Source organism: Cheilinus undulatus, linkage group 22 (genome assembly GCF_018320785.1).
Source record: "Cheilinus undulatus linkage group 22, ASM1832078v1, whole genome shotgun sequence".
NCBI classification, from domain to species: Eukaryota; Metazoa; Chordata; class Actinopteri; order Labriformes; family Labridae; genus Cheilinus; species Cheilinus undulatus.
In genome coordinates this window covers 9,444,931-9,467,524 of record NC_054886.1, presented here as the reverse complement: position 1 = coordinate 9,467,524, position 22,594 = coordinate 9,444,931, and the positions used below count along the sequence as shown (strand labels likewise).

General features: G+C 39.6%; 1 protein-coding gene across 1 annotated transcript; it reads right to left on the bottom strand.

The window, feature by feature from the left end:
- Positions 1-2,702: 2,702 nt before the first annotated feature.
- aco1 (aconitase 1, soluble) lies at positions 2,703-22,050 on the bottom strand. Its single transcript, XM_041779955.1, has 21 exons — positions 21,959-22,050; positions 18,259-18,391; positions 17,999-18,167; positions 15,666-15,803; positions 15,480-15,549; positions 15,207-15,390; positions 14,164-14,303; positions 13,874-14,045; positions 13,689-13,789; positions 13,331-13,447; positions 11,372-11,531; positions 10,831-10,966; positions 8,084-8,168; positions 7,695-7,851; positions 7,373-7,497; positions 7,180-7,284; positions 5,636-5,778; positions 5,205-5,352; positions 4,987-5,109; positions 4,047-4,232; positions 2,703-3,966 (listed from the first exon to the last, which is right to left on the bottom strand). Exons 2-21 carry the CDS (start codon positions 18,365-18,367, stop codon positions 3,847-3,849), a joined length of 2,688 nt encoding a protein of 895 aa, XP_041635889.1. The 5' UTR covers positions 18,368-18,391; positions 21,959-22,050; the 3' UTR covers positions 2,703-3,846.
- Between the last annotated feature and the right edge of the window lie 544 nt (positions 22,051-22,594).

The window sequence follows — 22,594 nt, the reverse complement described above, 5'->3', positions numbered from 1 at the left end:
GCTCAGTGAGGCCTCCTGCTGGTGAAATGAGGACTTTTTTTTTTTTTTTTAACTCACACTTTAAAAAATCTAAATCAGAGGGCCAAAAATGGTCAAATTTGACCTTCACATGTAAGAAAAGAAAAAGGTTCTCTCTACATTTAACTTTTGACAACACTTTTAAAATATTTCTAGATCAGATGCCAACGTTGATCAAAGCGTGTTGTTCCAGCTGTTTTTGGACTCAAAGAGCTTGATGAAGCTATTTTTAAAACTCATATTCCCTGAGGTATTAAATAAAACAAAATTTTCAAATATAGAAGCCAACGTTAACAGAGAACTGCTGTGTTGTTATAAATAATTCAAGGCTGCAGAATAAAAGAATGAAACAGGAGTTATAGTCAAAAAAGAATCACATTTATTAATCTTCAGTAATCTATGGCTTTATGTGTTCACATAGTGTCATGAAACAAACACAAAAACAGGATTATTTCAGTCTTAATCACATAAAGAGTGTTTAAGGACAGAAAAGACACAAACATGTTTGAATTATAAAGTAAGGCAGTCGTTAATGGAGACAAAGACGATTTTAATAAAGTTTGGAATGTCTGAATGAAGAATGAGCGTGCTCAAAGGATGAAATGGACGACATGGTAAATCTTTAGATCAAGCTTCTTCATACCTGCATATTCAGCTCAAATATTCACATCTCATAGAGCTTCAGTAAATATATTTATAGATTTATCTTTACAGAGTCAGTACACTCAACCAGACACACAAGAGAGGAAATAATCTGGTGATGAAGATTTAAAGTGACGGTAAAACTTTTATCTTAACTGTAGCTTTAAAAACATCATAGTAGACATTAAAAAAAAACAACGCAACAGGTTATAAGAAAACTTTTCAGGACAAACATCGCAACAGAATGCTTGACAAACATGTTTTCTATAGATTTATGTGCGTGATTATTCAGAAAAATGACCCAGACTGATACATTTGGGCCAGAATGGTTTAATCTGGGCTCTCCGACAGATCACAGATTTTCAAAATGAACCAATCTGGAAATAAAAAGAAGAGAACCGTTTAATCAACTGAAGTTGAGCTCGAAGTAGAGCTGCGTTTCCACCAGGTGGTCTAGTGTGATTAAGTGTGGTTCGGTACAGTAAACCCTAAAATAGTCTGCATTTCCACAGACACCCGTACCCTCTCTACCTCGAGTCTCTGCGGTTCCAGCTGCTGACTGGCAGAAATCATAGGGAGTGAACTGCTTCATTTCAGCTGTCGTTTTTATAACTAGATCTAAAAGATGTCCACCGTGGTCGGTCCAGATCCTCAGCTGATAGAATCTGTGTATAGAAATGTTGGAGCCGTAACGGTACCTTAATAAAGACACAAGATGAAGCTGGATTGTAGTAGCTCAGCATTCCTCAGCCTTTTTTCTGTCAAAGCTTTGTTAAAAAAGTGAAAGGTCTAAGACACCCCAGTCAAAATGTATTATTAAAAAAACAAACCAACATTCTACCCTGTAGCTACCAGGGGATTCATCTAGTAGTAGAATTAACAAGATAAACAAAATACACCTATAGCAGTGGTTGGACCCAAAAGTGTGTTGTATTTGTTTAGTCCTGTCTTTTTTTAATCATGAATTTTGATCCATCCAAGATCAGAACTGCGACATTTTCATCAAATAAATATGGACTGTTGAATTGTTTTTTATATTTGGGTCGTGATTTGAAGATTCAAAGGCCACATATTTTATCCCTTTAGGACAAGTTTATATCGGTCTCAGAGGTCCCCAAAACATGCCTGTGAAGTTTGTTGCTGAAAAAAAAACACTTCATTGTTGGATTTTTGCATGTCTAAAAAGCCCTCTGTTTCAGCCCTGCTCAGAAGCTGATCCTGTGTCTGTGGCATTAAAAGTTAATGAGCTGTCTGACTCCACCCCTGACCATGCCCCTCCCAGTAAATGGATGTCGATGTGTCATATTCATGGTAATTCCTGGTTGGATTTAAAGCAGGGATGAGTTAGACTACAATAGATACAAACATTCAGTTAGTGATGAATATAAGCTAAACCCCACTTATTCTCTTCCCCTGACCTTAAAGGAAAATCAAAACTTTAAAATTTAGCAGATTCGAGGCATCTAAATGGGTTATGATTTAAAGCCTTATAAAAAGTCCCGTGATGTCTGATTAACACGGCTGTTTTTATAGTAAAAGGCTAAAAAATGTAGAGTCCACTGATATTTATCACAGATTAAATACAGCAGCCTTTGTAAATTAACCTGATTCCTATTTGGTTAAATACTTCAGTTATTTCTGTTAATTCTTCATAAAGTGAATGTATGATGCTTTAAAAATTTAGATGACAAAATATGAACGTTTAGAACTGTACCGTGTGAATTTGTCACATTAAAAATAAAAGGTTTAACAGGTGTATTTTAAAGGAGACATATTTTACCCTTTAAAGACAAGTTTATATTGTTCTCAGAGGTCCCTAAAACATGTCTGTGAAGTTTGTTGCTGAAAAAACACTCCAGTATTGGATTTTTGCATGTCTAAAAAGTCCTCTTTTTCAACCCTTCTCAGAACGAGCTGTTTCTGTGTCTGTGGCTTTAAATGTTACTTAGCTGTTTGACTCCGCCCCTGACCACGCCCCACTAAGGAAATGGATGCAGCACTCCTGATGTTACAAACACTTTTATGCATAGTTTAGGACCTGACTGAGATTTGAACCATCAATCTCCCAGACTGCAGGGGATTTTTCTGGTATTTGAGGAGATTGTGGACAGGCCAGGGGCACATATTTGTGTTAGAAAAGCCTGAAAAAGAGATTTTTGCATAATACGTCCCCTTTAAGGTTAAAGATTTTTTGGGTCTGTTTGGCTTTATTTTGATGGGACAGCTGAGGAGAGACAGGAAATATTGGGAGATAGAACGGTTAAGATGTGCACCAAACATGCGCCAAGACTGGGATTCAATGCAGTGCACTGAGGACTACAGCTTCTACAGTCCAGGTACATCAGTCCGGTTTTAAAGTACACCCTACACTTTTGCAAACAGCTTTAACAACCACTGAGCGATCTTTTTTAACAGATTACCTGCAGTAAAAGAAGTAAATAAATCACTGACACCTTTAAACTACAAACTTCCTCATTAGTCACTTTCACATCCATCACTGATGAACCAGGCTGATGTGAGCCTTCAGGCTCGGCTTCATGTACTTAAATCAGGTCCATATAAACAAGGAAACCTGATCTATGACCACATATGAGTGTCAGAGGTCCAGGAAACAGTAGGATATCTGTCAAGTCCAAATATCCAAGATTTAAGCTGTTATGAGTCTATTTTTCTCCAGTTTCTCCCACTGCTCAAAGAGCAGACAATCATGTTTTGCAGTCCGGCTGAGCAGTCATGTCACGCTGAAATGTCAGTGTAAACCCTCTATTGTGTGTAGCTCCACCTTAGGGACGGATCGGTAAACTTGGCACCTCTATGGAAAACTGCCAAAAAAAAATAGGACGGATCCAACTTTTGATAAGGGAAATGCAACTACAGACGTTTGGTACCGCACCAAACTGAACCGAACCGCTAGGTGGAAACGACCTATAAGACACTGAACCACCAGAGTTCCTCTCTCTCTCTCTCTCTCTCCAGGCTCTCTTATTTCAGTTTATGTCTGCTGTAGTTTACCAGAAGTAGCAGCTTTCTCATGGTGATATTTGTTGCGTTTTCTAGCTGTGAATGTCTCTGCACCAAATGTGGACGATTAGTTTTGGGCAGTTTTCTTCTTTAACAGTGATTGTGTGTTGAACTTAGAAATAAAAACCCGACCTCCTCCCCCTCCGTCTTCTTCTTTCTCTGTACTTATTCACTTTCTGACATCTTTCTGATCATGTAGTTGAGGATTCCTCCGTGGTGGAAATACGCCAGCTCCACGTCGGTGTCGAACCTCATCCTCACCTGGAATGTTTTACCTGTGTCCAGCTGCGAGAGCGAGGAGAATGAAAGCATCAGTACTAACTTCACACGTAGTATAACAGCAGATATGAGTTAACGTAACAAACCTTGACGTTGACGATCATCCGCGGTGTGAGCTGTTCGGGGATGATGACGGTGTAGCGCTCTCGTCCCGTCAGTCCCAGGCTGTCGGCAGTGTCTCCGGGTAAATACTCTAGAGGAATCACCCCCATCCCAACCAGGTTACTGCGGTGGATCCGCTCATAGCTCTCTGCTATGACTGCTTTAATACCCTAAAGAGAGAAAACGCTCGTTATCAAGTCTGGAAGTTGTCACTTTCTCGCCCCTATTGCCCTGTTTACATGACAATGTTTTCGAGTGAAAACGCAAAAGTTTTGTAGCGTTTTGACTGTCCGTTCACACGGCAACAGCATTTTGGTGCCTAAAAACAGAACTTTTTGGAAAATGGGCCCCAGAGTCAAAGTTTTTCAAAGCGCCCCCGTCTCCATGTAAACAGGGAAAACGGCACTTTCTGAAAATGAACATGCGCACTGCGGCTACAGTAAATATCCATGTGCGAGTAGGTTTACAACGCACGCGCGGATGGGAAGCCCAAAACAAAGTTGGCCGTCACTAGTGTACTGTTCATGCTCCTCACTCTTTTGAATTTTACTGTACTTCTCCAACAAAGTGTTGATTTACCTCACCATCACTTGGATCAGCTGAAACGTATTTCGTGCCTGCACCAGATTCTGACTCTACCCATACGCCCTTTCGACGGTGTATGGGTCAAGTCAGAATCTGGTGCAGAGGCTAAAATCACACCACCATCTACTGGCCTGGCGTGTATACCACATTGTTTTTGGTGTTTCCCGCAGTCTCATGTTAACGGAGATTGTTTTGAAAACGTTGCCATCTGAACATGGAACTGTTGGAAACAAAAACGGAAAAGGAAGCAAAACGTTGTGGTATAAACGGGGCATATGTCTTATTTTTTTCAAATCCTCAAAAACTAGGCAGAGAGCAGGAAGTCAAGGCTGATCTTACCTGTAGAAAAGGACCTTTTGCCGCCCAGTCTCGTGAGCTTCCCGATCCATACTCTTTACCAGCGAGAACCAGCAGAGGGATGCCGGACTGCTGATACCGCTCTGCAGCGTCAAACACATCCAGCTACACACAAATATCAAACATTTATGTAAGCAGAGGAAACAAGATGTCTGCATGAATCTTAAAAACAAGAGAGAAGAAAGATGCTTCCTGCTGACCGTGTCTCCGGTGGGAAGGTGGATGGTCTGAGGCGCCTGCTTGTTCAAGAACTTGTTAAACAGGCGGATGTTTGCAAACGTCCCTCTGGCCATGACAGCATCATTTCCTCGTCGTGAGCCGTACGAGTTGTAGTCTCGAGGGCTCAGACTGTAAAAACATGACAATGAAGCAGAATACACGTGTGGAGAGACTGCAGATTAGTTCCTGCAGTTTTTAAAGCACCTGACTTTGCTGACACGGAAAATCAAAGTTCTGACATCACACAGGAAGAGAATTAAAGAGTGGATCTCAAAATTTCCTCTCCAGAAGAAGAGCTGGGTTTGGTTGTTTCAAGTTGCCTGTTTGGTGCCTTTTAGTTTATTTAAAGCTCACATTAATCATTTAAACATCACCTAAAGGGAATGTAAGGTTATAAGAACAGCGTTATCACCCTCTGCTGGTGAGGTAGCGCGCTGCAGGGCTGTTCCTGGCGATGTTTCCTGCAGGAGAGATGTGGTCGGTGGTGACTGAGTCTCCCAGGTTCAGCAGCACGTGGGCGTTTTCTATCGATTTAGGAGGATGAAGCTGCATGGTCTGAATAAATGAAAAAATGAGACAGAGGGTCAGCCAAGAGCAAGAGAGTAAGATAAGGAACATAATAATTGTCTGAATAATAACCCAGCAGTAGAGGCAATAACTATAAAAGTAGTATTAAGAACTGAATAGATTAATAGATAAACTTAGCACTAAAAGTAGGGAAATTTGTGTTTGGTAGATTATTTCTTTGTTGTAACAATGCTTCTTGGTAATAAATCTTATACCGTTAGAAAGCCTGTTTATAACCCTTTTAAATGGTGCCACATTTGTAAGGATCATGCATTAGTGGGATGAGCAGCAGAGCTGAGTATGTGGGTTGCGCCCATGAAAAATGTGCCAAATCTTTTCTGCCAATGCCTTATTTTGCTGTTGCTACTGACTCTTGTTTTGAGCTTCTGGTACCCCCTGTGAGCATGGGCCCTGCTACAGTGGTCAGTAGATATCTGCTTCAAGAATCAGCATGCCACGTTTGACTGATCTGAATAGGGCCCATGGGATAGGGTAACTTTAAGCTGGTGTTCCACTAAACCAAGTTGCGGCATTGTTTGGAGTGAACCCTAGAACCATCTCCAAACTGAGAACAAGTTCCATATAATGGGGGATGTTAGAGACAGGCCGTGAAGTGGGCATCCCAAGAAGACGACACCCCAAGAAAACCGTTTCCTCACCCTGTCAGGACTTAAGTATCATAAGCTGTCCTCTACAGATTTGCAGTCAAGATTTGCAGGACAAAATGGCCGACGATTCTCTGCCCAGACAATCTGGAACAGAATGCACACAGCCAGTCTCTGGTCTCACAGGGCTGCCAGGACTGTGCTGTTCGTGCCAGAGTGACCAGCACAACCACATTGGCTGACTTGTGACAGATGCTGGTTGAAGAATGGGATGCCATCCCACAGCAGTGTGTGACCAGGCTGGTGACCAGCATGAGGAGGAGGTGTCGGGCTGTTGTGGCTGTATATGGTTCTTCCACACACTACTGAGGCTCCTGTTTGTTAAATGAATAAATTGTTAAATTGTGTTAAATTGTCAATATGTCTTGTTTCTTCAAACTTCAATCATGCCATCCACCAAACACCAAATAAGAGTCAATGGCAGAATCAGCTGTTTGGCATTGGCAGAGAAGATTTGGCACATTTTTCATGGGCACAACCCACATACTCAGCTCTGCTACTCATCCCACAAATGTTCCTTACAAATGTGGCTCCATTTAAAGGGGTAATAAACAGGCTTTCCAATGGTATAAGATTGATTGCCACGACACATTGTTACAACAAAGAAATAATCTACCAAACACAAATTTCCTTACTTTTTGTGCTTAGTTTAGATTAAATAACTGATTAACTGGAGTATTTTCTAAAGTTTGTGAAGGTGTTTCTGTTTGTATTTTTTTTTTACCAAACCATCGAAGAAAGGTGGAGACTTGATGTAGGTGGACTCTTGGTCCCAGGTGTAAAGTTTGTCTGAGGGAGCGACCAGAGAGTTCCAGCGTTCGTTCACTTTCTGCAACAACACAACAAATAGAATTTTTTTGTATTAGTTTATCAGCACCATGCCACTGAAAGCTTCTTTTTAGGAAAACTATGGGTACCTCAATCTTCTCGTAGACTTCTTTAAACATAGACGGGATGACGAACGTCCTCTCAACCGCCTGGATCTCCTCCCGTGTGGGCCAAATATCCCGCAGGAAAATCTCTTTACCCTCAGAGTTAACAGCTAAAAAGGAAGCAGAAAATGAGAGGGATGTGGTAATAGTGTAGAAAACAACAGAAACAATACAAAAAGAAGCAGTGAAAGGCCTTTGGGGCTTTAGAGATTAATGTTGAACAGGGTTTGTAAATTCAAAATAAAAAATGAGACAAGCTGAAAGGAACAGTAGTTTGTTTTCTCTCCCTTGTTGCCTCCCTACTCACCAATCGGCTCCTTCTCAAAGTCTATCCTCACGGTGCCAGCGATGGCGTAGGCAATGACGAGCGGTGGAGAGGCCAGGTAGTTGGCTCTGGTGTTTGGGTGAACTCTGCCCTCAAAGTTTCTGTTTCCTGAGAGGATGCCTGCTGCAACCAGATCCCCCTGAAACAAAAATATGTAAAAACACCTCAAATTATAGGGAAAAATGAAAGATTTATGGTCGTTGAAAACAAAAACAAAAAGAGATGACGAAAAAGTAAAAAGGAACAAAACTAAAGGTAGGAAATAAAAGTCAAATAATACAAATTTTCCTCTTAGCAAAAGCTATGTAAAATCAAGGAATGCCTAGAATGAGCTGACTGAGGTGTGAAATGTGTAATCAGCTGATTGTTACCTGTGTTATCGCCTCCACCACAGGCTCAGGGAGCGGCCCGCTGTTTCCTATACACGTCATACAACCATAGCCGACAACCTCGAAGCTGAAAGAAAACACAAAATACTTTTTTTATAAACCATCTTTTAAATGCGACTTTAGCTGACACTGTATCCTACAGAATAACATAATGGCACAAGCCTTGAGTATGAAGCTTCTTCTTCTGTGTTGGTTTTTAAAAACTAGATTGCCAGTTACATTTCAGACTAAGTGTAATAACACCATCATCTTTTATCGGTGGTAGGGCTGTGAGCATTGACACATTTTTTAAAATTACAAACAGTTTTGTCATTTCAAGCTTATCACATACTACATGATAATCATACTGATTTCCACCCTGATTCTCTCCTTTCAACCAAAGTCAGCAAAGACCTGGCTATCAGATGGTTTAAGGAGAGTACACCGAGATTTAGACGGTACAGAGAAAGCAGCTCAACATGAACTCCTGAAAAGCGTAACTACTGCTCCGTTAACAAGTGGACATCAGTAAGTCATTTTGTACATGCACTCCTGCAAATTTCTTAATGTATAACATTGTTAAGTGTGCACTTAACAGAGTAAGCAACTTAAAGCTGTCTTCAAGCTCTAAAGCATGGTTTCAGACCACGCTGGTGTAGCAGTGCAGCACTATAATCAGTCTGAAAGTCAACATAATGAATATATCTATTTGACTTTATTCAATGTACTAATCAACAAACTGAAAATTGATTTGATCTTTTTCTCAAACATGACAAAAAAGCTGGTGCCAGTGTGGCTCAGTGGGTAGAGCAGACACCCACAAATAGAGACTATAGTCTTCAATGCACTAGTCCTGGGATTGATGCCCAGTCTCAACGCATGTTTGATGCATGTCCCATTCTCTCTCTCCATATTTCCTGCCTCTTTTCGGCTGTCCTATCAAAACAAAGGCATAATGCCAAAAAAGTTATCTCAAAAAACATTACAGAAAAGTTCAGAAATTACACAAGAAGTGAAAAAGACTATTCAAGGACAACGCATCAGACTGTGTACATTTAAAAAATATACATGATGCATCCAAGAAAGAGCAGAATTTGGCAGAAAGCTTATCTAGTCCTGCCCCTTAGTTAATGAAACATTAGCAATATGGATCTAATAATTCTAGTTTTCAAATGCAAATACTGGAATTTCAACATGCAATTAAACAAGCAATTATTGTCATAGTCCAGCATTTGATCAGGTATGAGAAATTAATCATTTGACAGCACTAATATGTGGAATTATTCTTTTCAGTGTTGTAATATTATTCAATTTTCTATTCCCCTATATGCATTATGTTTAGGGGTGTAACGACTTTTGTATTTGTCCAATGTAGAACCACGACATATGCCCAAACTATCAACAATAAGAAAAGAAAACAAAGGCGGCAGTATTTACCTGCCAATATTGGTGGCAGTAATGCTGATAAGTGTTTGCTGAATGCTATTAAACCACCAACGAAGAAGAAAAATTGCCTGCCAGTGCTGACACTGGCTCCCACTGCAAAACACCTCTCTTCACCTCCGCGCTGCTTTAAAAAGGGTGCCGATGCAAAAGCAGAGAGGGTCGAAGATATTACAGCTGCACGGAGCTACACGGACCGGAAGAAGTAGAGAACACCAACGACAAACGTGTTTGCAAGCGCTCGTTGTAACGTCGCATCCTGAGCTAGTCTGGGATCCTTCACTGACGAACATGAGTCAGGATTTCACACAACCACATTTTTTATTAAAAACAGTTACAGCTGTCCTTAAAAACAACAAAAAAAGGATACACTGCTCTTGAAAGCATGTGTTTAAATTTTCACATTATGTTGCTTTTATTTTTAATTTTTCAAATAAGGAGATATTTGTTTGTGTTTTTCCTTTCATTTTGCATATTTTTTTAATCAATGAACCAAACATGTATCAAACCGTGACCCTAAAACCGAGGTATGAACCAAAATCATGACCTCTGTGAACCGTTACACATTTAGTTATGTTGGGTATTTGTTTTCTTTTTGACATATTTTATTGGTATATCTAAAACAATTTAGGATTAAAGTTTGTGAGGAGCTCTATGATTTACATTTAACCTTAATGTGATGAAAAGCCTTAAAGTATGATGAAGTATTGAAACTTGGAGCCATATAAAACATAACTTTGGCAAAAATGTATGTCACATTTAAGCTGAAGAGGATCGGCATAAGGCTTTCAACGGTTTTAAAGATATAAATACTTTTTAAAAAATAATTTACCAATGTCTTCTGTTAGTGATGGCTTTATTTCATCAGTTAGACCATATCAGCTGTTACTGATTCTCTGTACTGTACTGTTTTGGATTTATAAGCTTGATCGCTTGTAGACAGATTTACACAAATGCAATGACAAGAAGAGTCCAGCAGATGTTGCCACTTTCACATCATCACAAACCTCCACTGCATTTTATCATCTGTTAGATGAGTTTACCTAGCCGTCCTCAAATACTGAACTTTTTCATGTATGACATGTTTTTATATTAAAGTAAAAAGTTACATAAACTACAGCTAATTAAAGCTTATGGTTTGTTTTCATGGGCTGTGTCCTTCATAAAAGTATAAACTCTACCTGCTGACATGAGTAAAAACACATAGAAGTGATTTATTTCTAACCTACAACCTTTTCTCTGCTAAAAATTAACATGCAAGCATGTTTGGTAGTCCACAGCATGAATGAGCAGTTTGACCATCTTACCCGAGTTTGGAGAGGTACTCCATGACTCCGCTCTCCTTCAGGTAATAGGTGACGACCCCACTGCCCGGTGACAGACTCGTCTTTATGTATGGCTTCACGCTTAAACCGCACTCGATCGCCTTCTTAGCCAGGAGTCCTAGAGAGAGAGAAGTGACCATTAATGACTGATCGGGACTGAAAACATCTTTTACAATATAACAGAATTTTAGGGCTGGTTGGAACAGATGAAGATTAATCAAGTCCAGTTAGTTTTTCTGATTGGCTCTTATCTGGGTTTTGCTAAATGAGGAAAACAAAAAGCGAAAACCAAATTTGAATCAGACATTAATATGTTCTGCTAGTATAATAATTTTTAAATAACTGATATAGATAAATACAAACAACAATCAGATACAAACTTTTGGTGCCTTTTCAGGATCTCATTTACAAAAACGTTGGGAAAACTGCTACTTCCAACTTTCCTCTGTACGCCTCTGGTGATTTCTTATGGTTTTAAAACTGTCCTAAAGTTTTATTCCATGGAGAAAAAGCACTGGATTACCTGCTCCAAGCATGACGGACGGGTTGCTGGTGTTGGTGCAGCTGGTGATGGCAGCAATGACCACCGAGCCGTGGCTTAGTGTGAACTCTTTTCCATTAAACTGGAAGGGAACAGACGCGCTGTGACGCTCAGGAGACACCTGGAAACCTTTGAAACCCGTCTGAAAATGTCACCAAAAAACAGGAAAGGGGTTGTTATGTGAAGGACATAAGCTCTGCCAAACAATAATTTTTATTTGTACATTATTTTGTAGAATACTTATTTTCCATCATCTTTCATTTGATGTTATTGTATTTGTTGGACATAATAAACATTTATCCTCTCTCAGCCTTAGGAGCATTTAATATTTGCAGTGCTGTAATAAAGTATTTGATCCTTTTCTCATTTCTTATTTTTTCTTTATATTTGTCATACTTATATGTTTCAGATCACCAAACTAATTCTAATATTAGACAAAGATAACCTGAGTAAATACAAAAGTCAGTTACTGAATAAGGACTTCATTTATGAAGGGAAAAGAAACATCCAAACCTACCTGGCCCTATGTCAAAAAGTCATTTCTCCCCTTGTTAAATAATGGATTAACTGTGATTAACCACATTTTCTGGAAAGCTGAGTTCAGTTTGACTATCCACATCCAGGCCTGATCACTGCCAGACCTGTTGAATCCAGGCTTTGGGACTCCAACTAACCAGGATGTGAGCCATTATCTACAAATGGGAAAAATTTTGAACAGAGGTGAACCTTCCCAGGTGTGGCTGGCCTACCAAAATGACTCCAAGAGTGCATTGACGACTCATCCAGGAGGTCCCAAAAGAACCCAGAACAACATCTAAAGACCTGCAGGCCTCACTTCACTCAGTTAAGGTCAGTGTTCGTGATTCAACAATAAGGAAGAGACTGAGCAAAAATGGCATCATGGGAGAGTTCCAAGGCCAAAACCTTTGCTGAGCAGAAAGAACACAAAGGCTCATCTCACATTTGACTAAAAACATCCTGATGATCCCCAAGACTTTTGGGAAAATATTCTGTTGACTGACCAGAAAAAGTTGAACTTCCTGTTTCACATGGTGAAAACTAACACAGCATTTTATCAAAAGAACATCAGACCAACAGTCAAACATGGTGGTGGTGTGATGGTCCTGCTCAGGACCTGGACTGCTTGCTGTAATCGATGGAACCATGAATTCTGCTCTCCACTGGAAAATCCTGAAGGAAAACATTCAGCCATCAGTTCAAAACTTTAAGCTCAAGCACACTTGGGTTATGGAGCAGAACAGTTATACTAAACATACCGGCAAATCCACCACTGAATGGACCAAAAAAACAAAATGAAGGTTTTGGGAGTACCCTGATCAAAGTCTGGACTTAAAACTGTTTGAGATGCTGTGGCTGACCTCAAACAGGCCATTCATGCTGAAAAACCCTCCAATGCAGCTGAATTAAAACAATTCTGCAAAGGAGAGTGGGCCAAAATTTCTCCACAGTGACGAGAAAGACTCACTGACAGTTATCACAAATGCTTGCTTGCAGTTGTTGCTGCCAAGGATGGAACAACCAGTTATTAGGTTTAGAGGGCTATCACTTTTTCACATAGGACCAGGTAGGTTTGGATGGCTTTTTTCCCTTAATAAATGAAATAATCATTAAAAACTGCATTTTGTATTTACTCAGGTTATTTTTTTCTAATATGAAACATTTTAGTTTGATACATATGCAAAAAAAATGAAATCAGGAAGGGGAAAACACAAAAAAAAATTTCATTAACCTGCAGATTAGTCAATTGATGTTTAAGACAATGCCTTTCACTGTAATCAAAACAAAACCAGAACCATGGGCCCTTAATATTCTTGATCCTCTAATCATTGCAGCTCTACATATATTATTTCTTCCTGAACAGATCATTTAATCCTTGACTCTTTCTACTAAATACACGCTATCAAGTGTGCTAATTCCCACCTTTGCCCCTAGGCAGGTTTCAAAATCGTTCTTCATGTCGGACACTGGGATCCGGTCTTGGGGTCTTTTAGGTCCACTGCAGCACGGGACAACAGTACCCAGATCCAACTCCACGACCTGAGAGAGAGACATTTCTATTATTTGTTGAGATCCTCACAATGCCATCTTTATTTTCTGTTTTTATTTAGGTTTCATGAACAAGTTCCTGCAAAATAACGGAGGAAAAAGTCAACAACCAGCTCTGATGTTTCACTCTAAAACTTGGATGTTTGCTGGCTGTTGCATCCTGAGCGACTAAAAAGTGCTGATTAATCAATCAGAAAAATTACAAAAAGTTAAGTAAGACGTGCAGGCTGACCTGGGTGAAATCTGGATCCTGAGAGACGTTGTTGTAGTCTCTAAACATTGACACAGCTTTCAGGTACTTTGTGATGTAGGCCAGCTTCTCTGCTTCTCTTCCTGAAATTAAAAATATATAACTGTCTGCACTAAATCCAAAGAGTGTAAAATAAATTCGGAATAAAAATGTTTGTTTGAGCTCACCGGTCTGCTCGAGGTACTGAATGCTGACATCGTCTACAGGGAAGAACGCCGCCGTGGCTCCGTACTCTGGACACATGTTAGCGATCGTAGCTCTGTCAGCGATGGACAGCTGAGCGACACCTGGGCCGAAAAACTCCACAAACTTCCCCACAACGCCCACCTGACGGAGGTGCTGAAAGAAAAGGAGAGAGAGAGTCAGAGATGTGAAACGCAAATATTTTCTATATACCTTTTCTGTTTTAGTGATTGAAATGACAAAGGCTGAAATGTGTAAACAGCATTGTAAGTACCTTAGTCACAGTGAGGACGATGTCGGTGGAGGTAATGAACTTGTCGGGGGTCCCACTCAGCTTATATCCCACCACCTCTGGCAGTACCATACTGATAGGCTGACCGAGCATCACGGCTTCAGCTTCAATCCCACCAACACCTAAAGGTTTAACCAAAAGAGTTTCAACTAGACAGACAACGTGACAGTTCCTGTAAAGTGGAAACCAAAACATTTTGAGTTCTGCATAGGCAATAAGCGCCGCCTTTCTGATACTTAAAGTCAAGAGTGTGACTGTTTTTATGATTTACTTTAATTCAGACAATGCTGATATCTTGTTACTCCTCTACTCACTTCTGTGTTTGCACACAGCCCTGCAGTCTCATGTACTTATATAGACATAAAAGGGGCATTTCTCTATGTTAATTAGGAAAAATGTGCACAAGCTCCCAGCTCACAAGGACAACATCAGTTCAAAAACACAGGAGTGAACACTTAAGCAGTTTAAGAACACGTCATGAATCTGACAGGGGTTTCTCTACAAACTTTAAGAATAAATTTAACAAAAATTGGAAGGATATTGGGAAATGAGGCCATGTGCTGAGGTGATTGTTGACGTTCTGCATTTTATTGAACATGCTACCAGACATTCCTTACATGTAATCAAGCTGTGACTAAATTATGTATTTAACTGATACAGACCTATGTAGTTATCTGCTGTTCACTGTTGATGTCTTTTGTTGATTATGTGTTTATGCTCTTAATGAAAGACAAACTCCCACAGGAGCAATGCAGGTTTATCTCATTAAAGTCACATTTTTAATGTAAGGACTAGCTAACCAGGGAGCATTTATATCCAACTAAAAAACACTGGAGAGGTTTTTATGATGAGCTAGGCTTACTATCAGTAGATACCCATGGCTGCTCACACGTTGCATTTTAAAATGTAAAAGATCTTCTTTATTGGGACTAGAATCTGTTCTGTATTTTTGCTATTTACAGTATCCATCGACGCGTGTGGATTTAAAACAATTGGCAGAAGACTTCTGAAAGTCTTGGTCTTACCCCATCCCAGGACCCCCAGTCCATCGATCATGGTGGTGTGAGAGTCGGTGCCCACTAGGCTGTCAGGGTAGAAATATCCTTCATAGTTAAACACCACTCGAGCCAAGTACTCCAGGTTGACTTGATGAACAATTCCTGAACCAGGAGGAATGATTCGCATGTTCCTGAACGCCTTAGAGCCCCACTGAGAAGGACAAACATATTCAAGGGTTAACACATCTCTTTACATGTCTGATATTTAAATCCAACACTAGGTTCTGTTTGATTTAATACCTTTAAGAACTGAAACCTTTCTCTGTTACGGTCAAACTCCAAATCTTGGTTTTTCTGAAGGCTGTCGGACCTGAAGGGAAAGAAACGCTGTGTTTAAATGAATGAGAATGACATAAAACATACACCAAAGTAAGATGGTAAAACTGCAGCTGTATTCTTAAAAAAGGTTGATGAATGGGGTCTTACTTTCTGTTAAAGTCCACTTGGATGGAGTGATCAATGACCAGGTCAGCGGGACAAACGGGATTGATCTTCTCTGGGTCACCACCAAGTTTCATCACCGCATCACGCATGGCAGCAAAGTCCACGACAGCAGGGACACCACTGCAAGCAGGAGGAGACAGTCCATTTCTGGCATCAGTACCTCTGTTAACCTGGGATTTACTGTTATTTATCAAGGGCTGAGTATGCAAGAAAGTTACAGAACTGCTCCATTAGATGACTTCAGCCTGGATCCATGAAGCAGCACACATAATCTTTATAAGGACAAACAAGCTCTGTCATCTTAAAGTCTGTTTTTGTCACTGACAGGCTCAGATTGTGTCTGACAACATTACAGAGAAAGAGCTTTTTGTTACAGAGAGAGATGCTTTATTGATCTATAAACAGCCATTACATCTCTTTAAATAAAGCAACCAGACTCCTTTGACAAAAACAGTCATGTAACCTCACAGAATAAAGAAGCTGCTGTTCCACTGCTGCCTCTGTGGGCAAGTTTGTGTATGATATTGTGCAATTTCGAAAATTAAACGATTAGTTTGGATCCAGCACAATACTGAGCCAGCATTAAATAGCAAAAAATGAGGCCATACCACATGAAAGTCCCCACATTCAAGAGTTAAAGTTTCCTGCAGCACTGCAACAGTCAAAGCACATTTTATTGTTACCAGCTGAGGGGAAAAAAAAGACTAATTCAGGAACATTTAGATCCTAGAAGTTGAAGAAATACAGGAAATATCCATGAGCTTCATGACATCATACATGCAATTATCACAAAAGTACAAAATTAGGCTGCAGAGCTTAGATCAGACCCAAAAATTTAGCCTGACTGTACTCAAGCATGTGCACATTCTTGTCCCATCCCATTATATATTTATGGACCTGAGCATGGTTCAAACCTCACACTTTTCATAATTTGGCTGTTAAAATCAAAGTTTTAACCAACAATACTGTGTTGTTTGAACGGCAGATCTGTTCAGATGAGATTTTACTGAGCACAATACAGAAGCATGTATTACAGACTATCGTTTATAATAAACGGAGTAGTGAGGACGAGGAGCAGGCCTGCAGACATTAATACATGCTAAACACACTGAGCGTTTTGGAGATCCCTGATCTGTTAACAGAGACTACAGTCTGCAGTGTTGTTCACACAGCTTAAACGTAAACTGCATCGCAACAGATGTTCCAGTGAAGTTTTTGTTTCTTGTCCCTTAACCTGTGTGATTTTGCACACCACACGTCCTCTGTCTCAGTCATCACCTACTGCAGTGTATCACAGTGTGCCTGCAGGTGTAACCAAGCTCTCAGAGCCACTTTTTAACAGCTTTTCTCCCTCATTATGTTAAAGGCATTCATTTCAGAGGAACTGATTCTGGCAATAAATCTCATGGAGAGCAGCTTTAGTTAAAAACACACCATATTCAAGAAAAGTTAGCAAAGGAGCAGGGCAACGCATCACTAGTCCTTCTTTAAGGTTGTGGGGCCGCACCATCAGATGTTTTGAGATTATTTCTAGAAAAATGAAAACATAAAAGGTCACATAACATGCAAAGTTCCCTTTTTCAGGCCTTTCTAACATAAATATGTGCCCCTGGCCAGTGCACAATCCCCCCAAGAATCAGAAATCCATTCTCTCCCCCCTCTCTTTCTCCACCTTTCAGAAAATGTGTGTTTTTTCAGCAACAAACATCACAGGCATGTTTTGGGGACCTCTAAACTTGTCTTAAAAGGGCAGAATATTTGACCTTTAAGGATTGAATCTGACACTCTTTGTCTTACTGTATAATTCCACATCCCTTGAGTCTGGCACAGGCCAGCTCGAAAGGAGCGTCCTGGCCTGCGGACAGCCAGTTGTGCCCTTGGGCAGAGAATTGAGCCTAAAAGTAAAGTCAAACATACTCTGACTTTGAGTGTCAACCTGCAAAAAAATTGACCCTCAATTTTCCAAAGTGAACCTCAGTACAAACAGATATCTGAGAGCTTCACAGACCCATCCAAAACAAAAGCTCCCAGTTTATAAAATAAACTGTTTTGAGGTCTATCATTTAAGGGTGGCACTACCCTCAGGGTTTGTTTCCAGACAAGATAAAGCTTCTCCACTGTCAAAGAAACATTAAAAAGCTCTTTTCAAAGGACAAACCTGCCACAACTGTGGCTTTTATGTGTAAGATTAAGAATCTTTTGTGCGCATAAAGTTCTGTTAGTCAAAAAAGGGGACAGGAAGGATTTCTTTGGCTTCTATCAAACCAGGGATCAAAACAATTAGATGTGTGCAAATAAATGTAGTGCTGACATACGTAAAGTCCTGCAGGATGACGCGGGCCGGTCTGAATGGGACCTCCACTGTCTGAGTCTGAGTCTCCTTCCAGTTCAAGATACTTTCCACATCTGAACTCTTAACCAGAAACTCGTCACAGTTTCTGACAGCGGACTCCAAAAGGACCCGGATGGAAAAAGGCAGACGGTCTAAGAAACAAAGAGAACATTTGGTGAACATCTCACAAATATAAAGAACTCCAACTACCAAATAAAAGTGACAATATTGAAGTTCTGTTACCATATCTGGGATCTCCGAGTTTGGTAAGATTGTAAAACTGCTGCTTTGGTTCGTCTGGATCGAGAGGCTCAACTATATGTTGAAAAGGATTCTTCACAGTCGTAGACATCCTCCTCTAAATGTCAGTACTAATCTAGACAAAGAAAAGAGAAAAACACATTTATTTTAAGAACCACTGAGTTGGATATTGGTACATCTTATTGGAAAGCAGCAATACATTAACCTGCCTTCTCATTTACATCAACAATCGACTCCTTCATCTCTCAGCAGTTACCGCCTTCGCAGACCAGCCGTGTATGCTCCAGCCAAAAACTATGTAGTAAAAACCTTTACAGGCACTGTTTCCTCTTCCTTGTCTGAGCTTAATAGTCCCTTTAAACTTGATAATTTTACAAGCATTAAAGATTCTAAACAGGATTAAGGATTATTCCAACACTGAATGCACATGGTCTGTTACTGAAATATGCTGAGTCATTGTTTGGGGTAATTTCTGTTGCATAACTCAGATGGTCTTACATGAAGAACATACAATGTGGTTCTGAAAGTGCCATAAATAATGCAGAACACATGTAAAAAAAGCCTGGTCAAAGAAAGAAGGAAGAAGGACAAGAGGGAGAGAGGAAATAAGATAGAAAGAAAGGAAGGAGAGCAGAGAGAAAGGGTTTGGCAAAGGAGGGAAGAAGAGACCACAGGAAGCAAGAGAGGAAGGAGAAAAGAGAGGAAGGAAGGAAGGATAAGGAAGGAAGGTAGAAAGAAGGGAAGGAGAAACGAAAGGAAAATGGAAGGAAGGGCAGAAGAAGAAGACATGAGGAAGGAAGGGTAGAAGAACGAAAGGAAGGAGAGAAGAGAGAAAGGAAGGGTGGAAGGAAAGAAAGGAGAGACCAGAGGAAGGAAGGAAGGAGAGAAGGGAGGAAGGGTGGGAGGAAGGACAGAATGAAGGAAGGAGAGAGGAGAAGAAGAGTGGAAGGAAGAAAGAAAGGAGGGAAACAAGGAAGAAAGAAGGAAGGTTGGAAACAAGGATCTATGGAAGGAATGAAGATATATAGGAAGGAGGAAGGCTAATAAGAGAGAAAGAAAGGAAAAGAGGAAGGACAGAAGAAGGAAAGAAAGAAGAGAGGAGAGGAAGGGGGGAAGGAAGGAAGGAAGGAAGGAGGGAATGAAAAAAGCAAAGGTGGGAAACAAGGGTCTATGGAAGGAATGAAGAAATAAAGGAAGGATGTAAGGAAGAAAGGAAGGACAGAAGAGAAGGGGGGAGGAAGGAAGGAAAGAAAGGAAGGAGAAATGAGAGGAAAATGGAAGGAAAGGACGAGAAAGGTAAAATAGGAGGCAGGCAAGGAGGAAATGAATAAATAGATATATGAAGAATAAGCCTAGGAAATCAAAGAAGATATCAGGTACTTAACAAGCAAACAAACAAAAACAAAACAATTATCTTGTTTGACATGATTTCCTCTTCTCTCAACCTCCTAATAACCTCCTAACAGCGCAGATCATGATCAGATCAAACAGGGCAACAGTGTCTGTTTACTAAAGTCTAATTAAAAGCTCTGGTTTACAGTCTTTCCACAGTCAGTGTGGAAACAGATTAACCTTTATGGTTTCAGTCCACGTGGGCTGTCAGGCCTGCAGGTTAGTGAACTGTCGGTCCACGTTTTACAAATCTTACATAACTAAAAACTCTTAAGCAATCAAAACTTTTGCCATAAAAACATGCAGCTTAGCATTCAAACTATAAAGCTTACACAGAATGAATTTAGTAAATCCTGATTTGTTAAGATCAGTTCCTCGAGAGGTGTTATCTGGGTGAAAGGTGAGCTGATAAAACAGAAGCCTTTGACAGGGAAAGCACATCCTGAATATCCACATAGTTGGCACGCTGCGGCATGGCTGCAAAGTGCAAAGTCAGTTTGTGACAGCGCTGTTACTACAGAGTGATATAACACAAAGGCACAGAGCAAACAGCAGCTTTGACTTGATCTGAAAACACCAGCTTAATGTGGAGACAGGGGTAAAAACCATACTTTACTAAGCAATACTTCATAGATAAGCAGACACTTGGCCTCTTTCTGTTATTAATCACAGGGGCTGAACAACCATTTACACAGAAGTTCCCACTGTTCAGGAACACTGCCCACACATGTTTCAAGTTCAACCCTGGTGGCTTTAAAACAAGATCAGCTGCTTGGTTTCTTTTGAAAAAGTCAGACTTTTTGAATTAAAATAAAACTTAAAACATAAAGCTGATGTTGGCATGTTTCTCAGTTGAAAAAAAAAGTTTATACATTTGTTGATAGGGTACAGGTTGTGATTAGATAATGCCACAATATATTTAAAAATCAGAAAAAAACTGTATTGAGACTAAAATACTGGGATAAAATTGATTTTGAGGTCTCTTGATTCTCAACCAATGGTAAAAATGTCAAATGTTCTAAATAGAGACATCCATGTGAGAATCTGGGGGTGATAGCTGATTCATATACCACTGACTGCACTACAGCATCTCTTTCCCGACAATATACATATTGTATTTTGCTTCTTATGTACAATGTTGGACATGCAACTTGATGTTTTGATGCATTATGCTCATATCAAGATTGCATATGTGTATCCAAGCTATTTTTATGACACATTTGTCTGTTTGGATATTCTTTAATTTTGGTTTTTAAACCGTTACCAGGGACAATGGATGGAAAGTAGCCAATGACATATTCACACTGTCTTGTCCTGCGTTTGTATTGGTTATAAATATGCACAGTCTATTTTAGATAAAGCCTTTAAATTACTTATTTTGCTGCAACACTCCAACTAAACACTACACCTGTGCATGCTGCATTATTTTTCTGCTAGCGGATGTCCATCAACAGGGATACTGGCTGTTAACCTGATGTATCAGTACACCCCTGTTTATAATACAAATATACACAAAAATAAATTTGTAAATGAATTGAACATGAGTTATGAAGGCTGTTAAGTATCATAATTATTTGGTTACATCAGAGGAGCTGTGGTGAACTAATGAGGAAAACAAATCTGCAGATTTAATAGATATTGTTTTGTTAGTGATTTCTCTCAATACTAACTGTCATTTGCCATTATAATACCATTATAAAATCTGTTATTTAGGCTCATTCTTTGAGGGTTGGGTAGGTGAGGGTTTTGTCTTTAATTAAGCTGAAGCAGTGAAAATATGTTTACATCCATCTGGCTTAGTGTAGCCCATCTGTAGCTTTATTTACAGAGTGCTCTCAGTGTGTTTATCCTAAATAAAAGTACTTCATCATTACCAAACTTGTACTGAGAAACTAATAAAATAACCCCTCCTTGGTTTTCATTTATATATCTAAAGCTCCATTTCAAACCCTCTGACCTGAAATGGCCTTTCTCTGACGTAAGTTAGCATTAGCTAACCTGGTCAAACTTTAACATGAGCTCACTATAGCGGTTAGTATGGAGACACAGGAGACAAAAAACATGCTTATAGAGAGCAGAGCTACTGGAAATTACATACAAAATATTAACATAGCGAAATAAAGCGCACAAATGTTTACAATTTGATACGAAGTCCAAGTTAGCTAGCTTTATACTTCAGCACCATAAATGACAGCAGAGAGCCTCCTGCTACGTCAGTTAACTTCTTTACGGTAATTTAAGACCATTTATATAATATCTTATTAAACCTTGGTAGATTTTAAAGACTTACTTAAATGTGCAGCAGAGGAGAAACAAAAGAGCACGGCCGTGTGGCTGTCAGCGAGATAATCTCATACAGAAAACCCTCCGGCAGCCGCTAACTTCCGTATAGTCAAGAAACTACTACTACCACACACCACCGGTCAGACCTTCACAGTAAAAGCACGCACTAGAAATGTACGATGATGAAAAAACAGTTAAAAAAAATAAAATAAAATAAAATAAATAAATAAATAAATAAATAAATAAGTCAGAACTTTGGTTGGATAGCCTCACCAGGGTTATAATAGTAAACTAAAACTAAATTACTAAAACTAATATACAAAAATCATTTGAGTTAACTGAAACTCAAATAAAAACAAAACAAGAAAATTAAAACGAACTTTTATTTTATGCTTAAAAACTTACTAAAATAAAACAGAATTAGGGACAAAAACTCAGTCTTTGACAGCAGCAGACTTATTTACTTATTTGTCCGAGACTGGAGACTGTAATATGTCATAATTTAATTGTGGGAGATTTACACGATGGTAATTTTGAGTCTAGTAAAATGCCAGATTTGAATAAATAAAGATGGGAGTGAGGGTGACCCATTTAAATATGTTTTTAAAATTTTATAATGCTTACTGCTTATATGCTAATGATA

Bases quoted from the DNA above. Each gene is read 5' to 3' on its own strand.
- aco1 (XM_041779955.1), bottom strand. From the start codon at position 18,367: ATGTCTACGACTGTGAAGAATCCTTTTCAACATATAGTTGAGCCTCTC. The intron at 13,790-13,873 runs GTGAGCTCAAAC...TTTTAATTTCAG, and splicing joins TCAGTACCTCGAGCAGACCG to GAAGAGAAGCAGAGAAGCTG. The intron at 5,353-5,635 runs GTGATAACGCTG...ATGTTTTTACAG, and splicing joins CGCTACCTCACCAGCAGAGG to TCTGAGCCCTCGAGACTACA.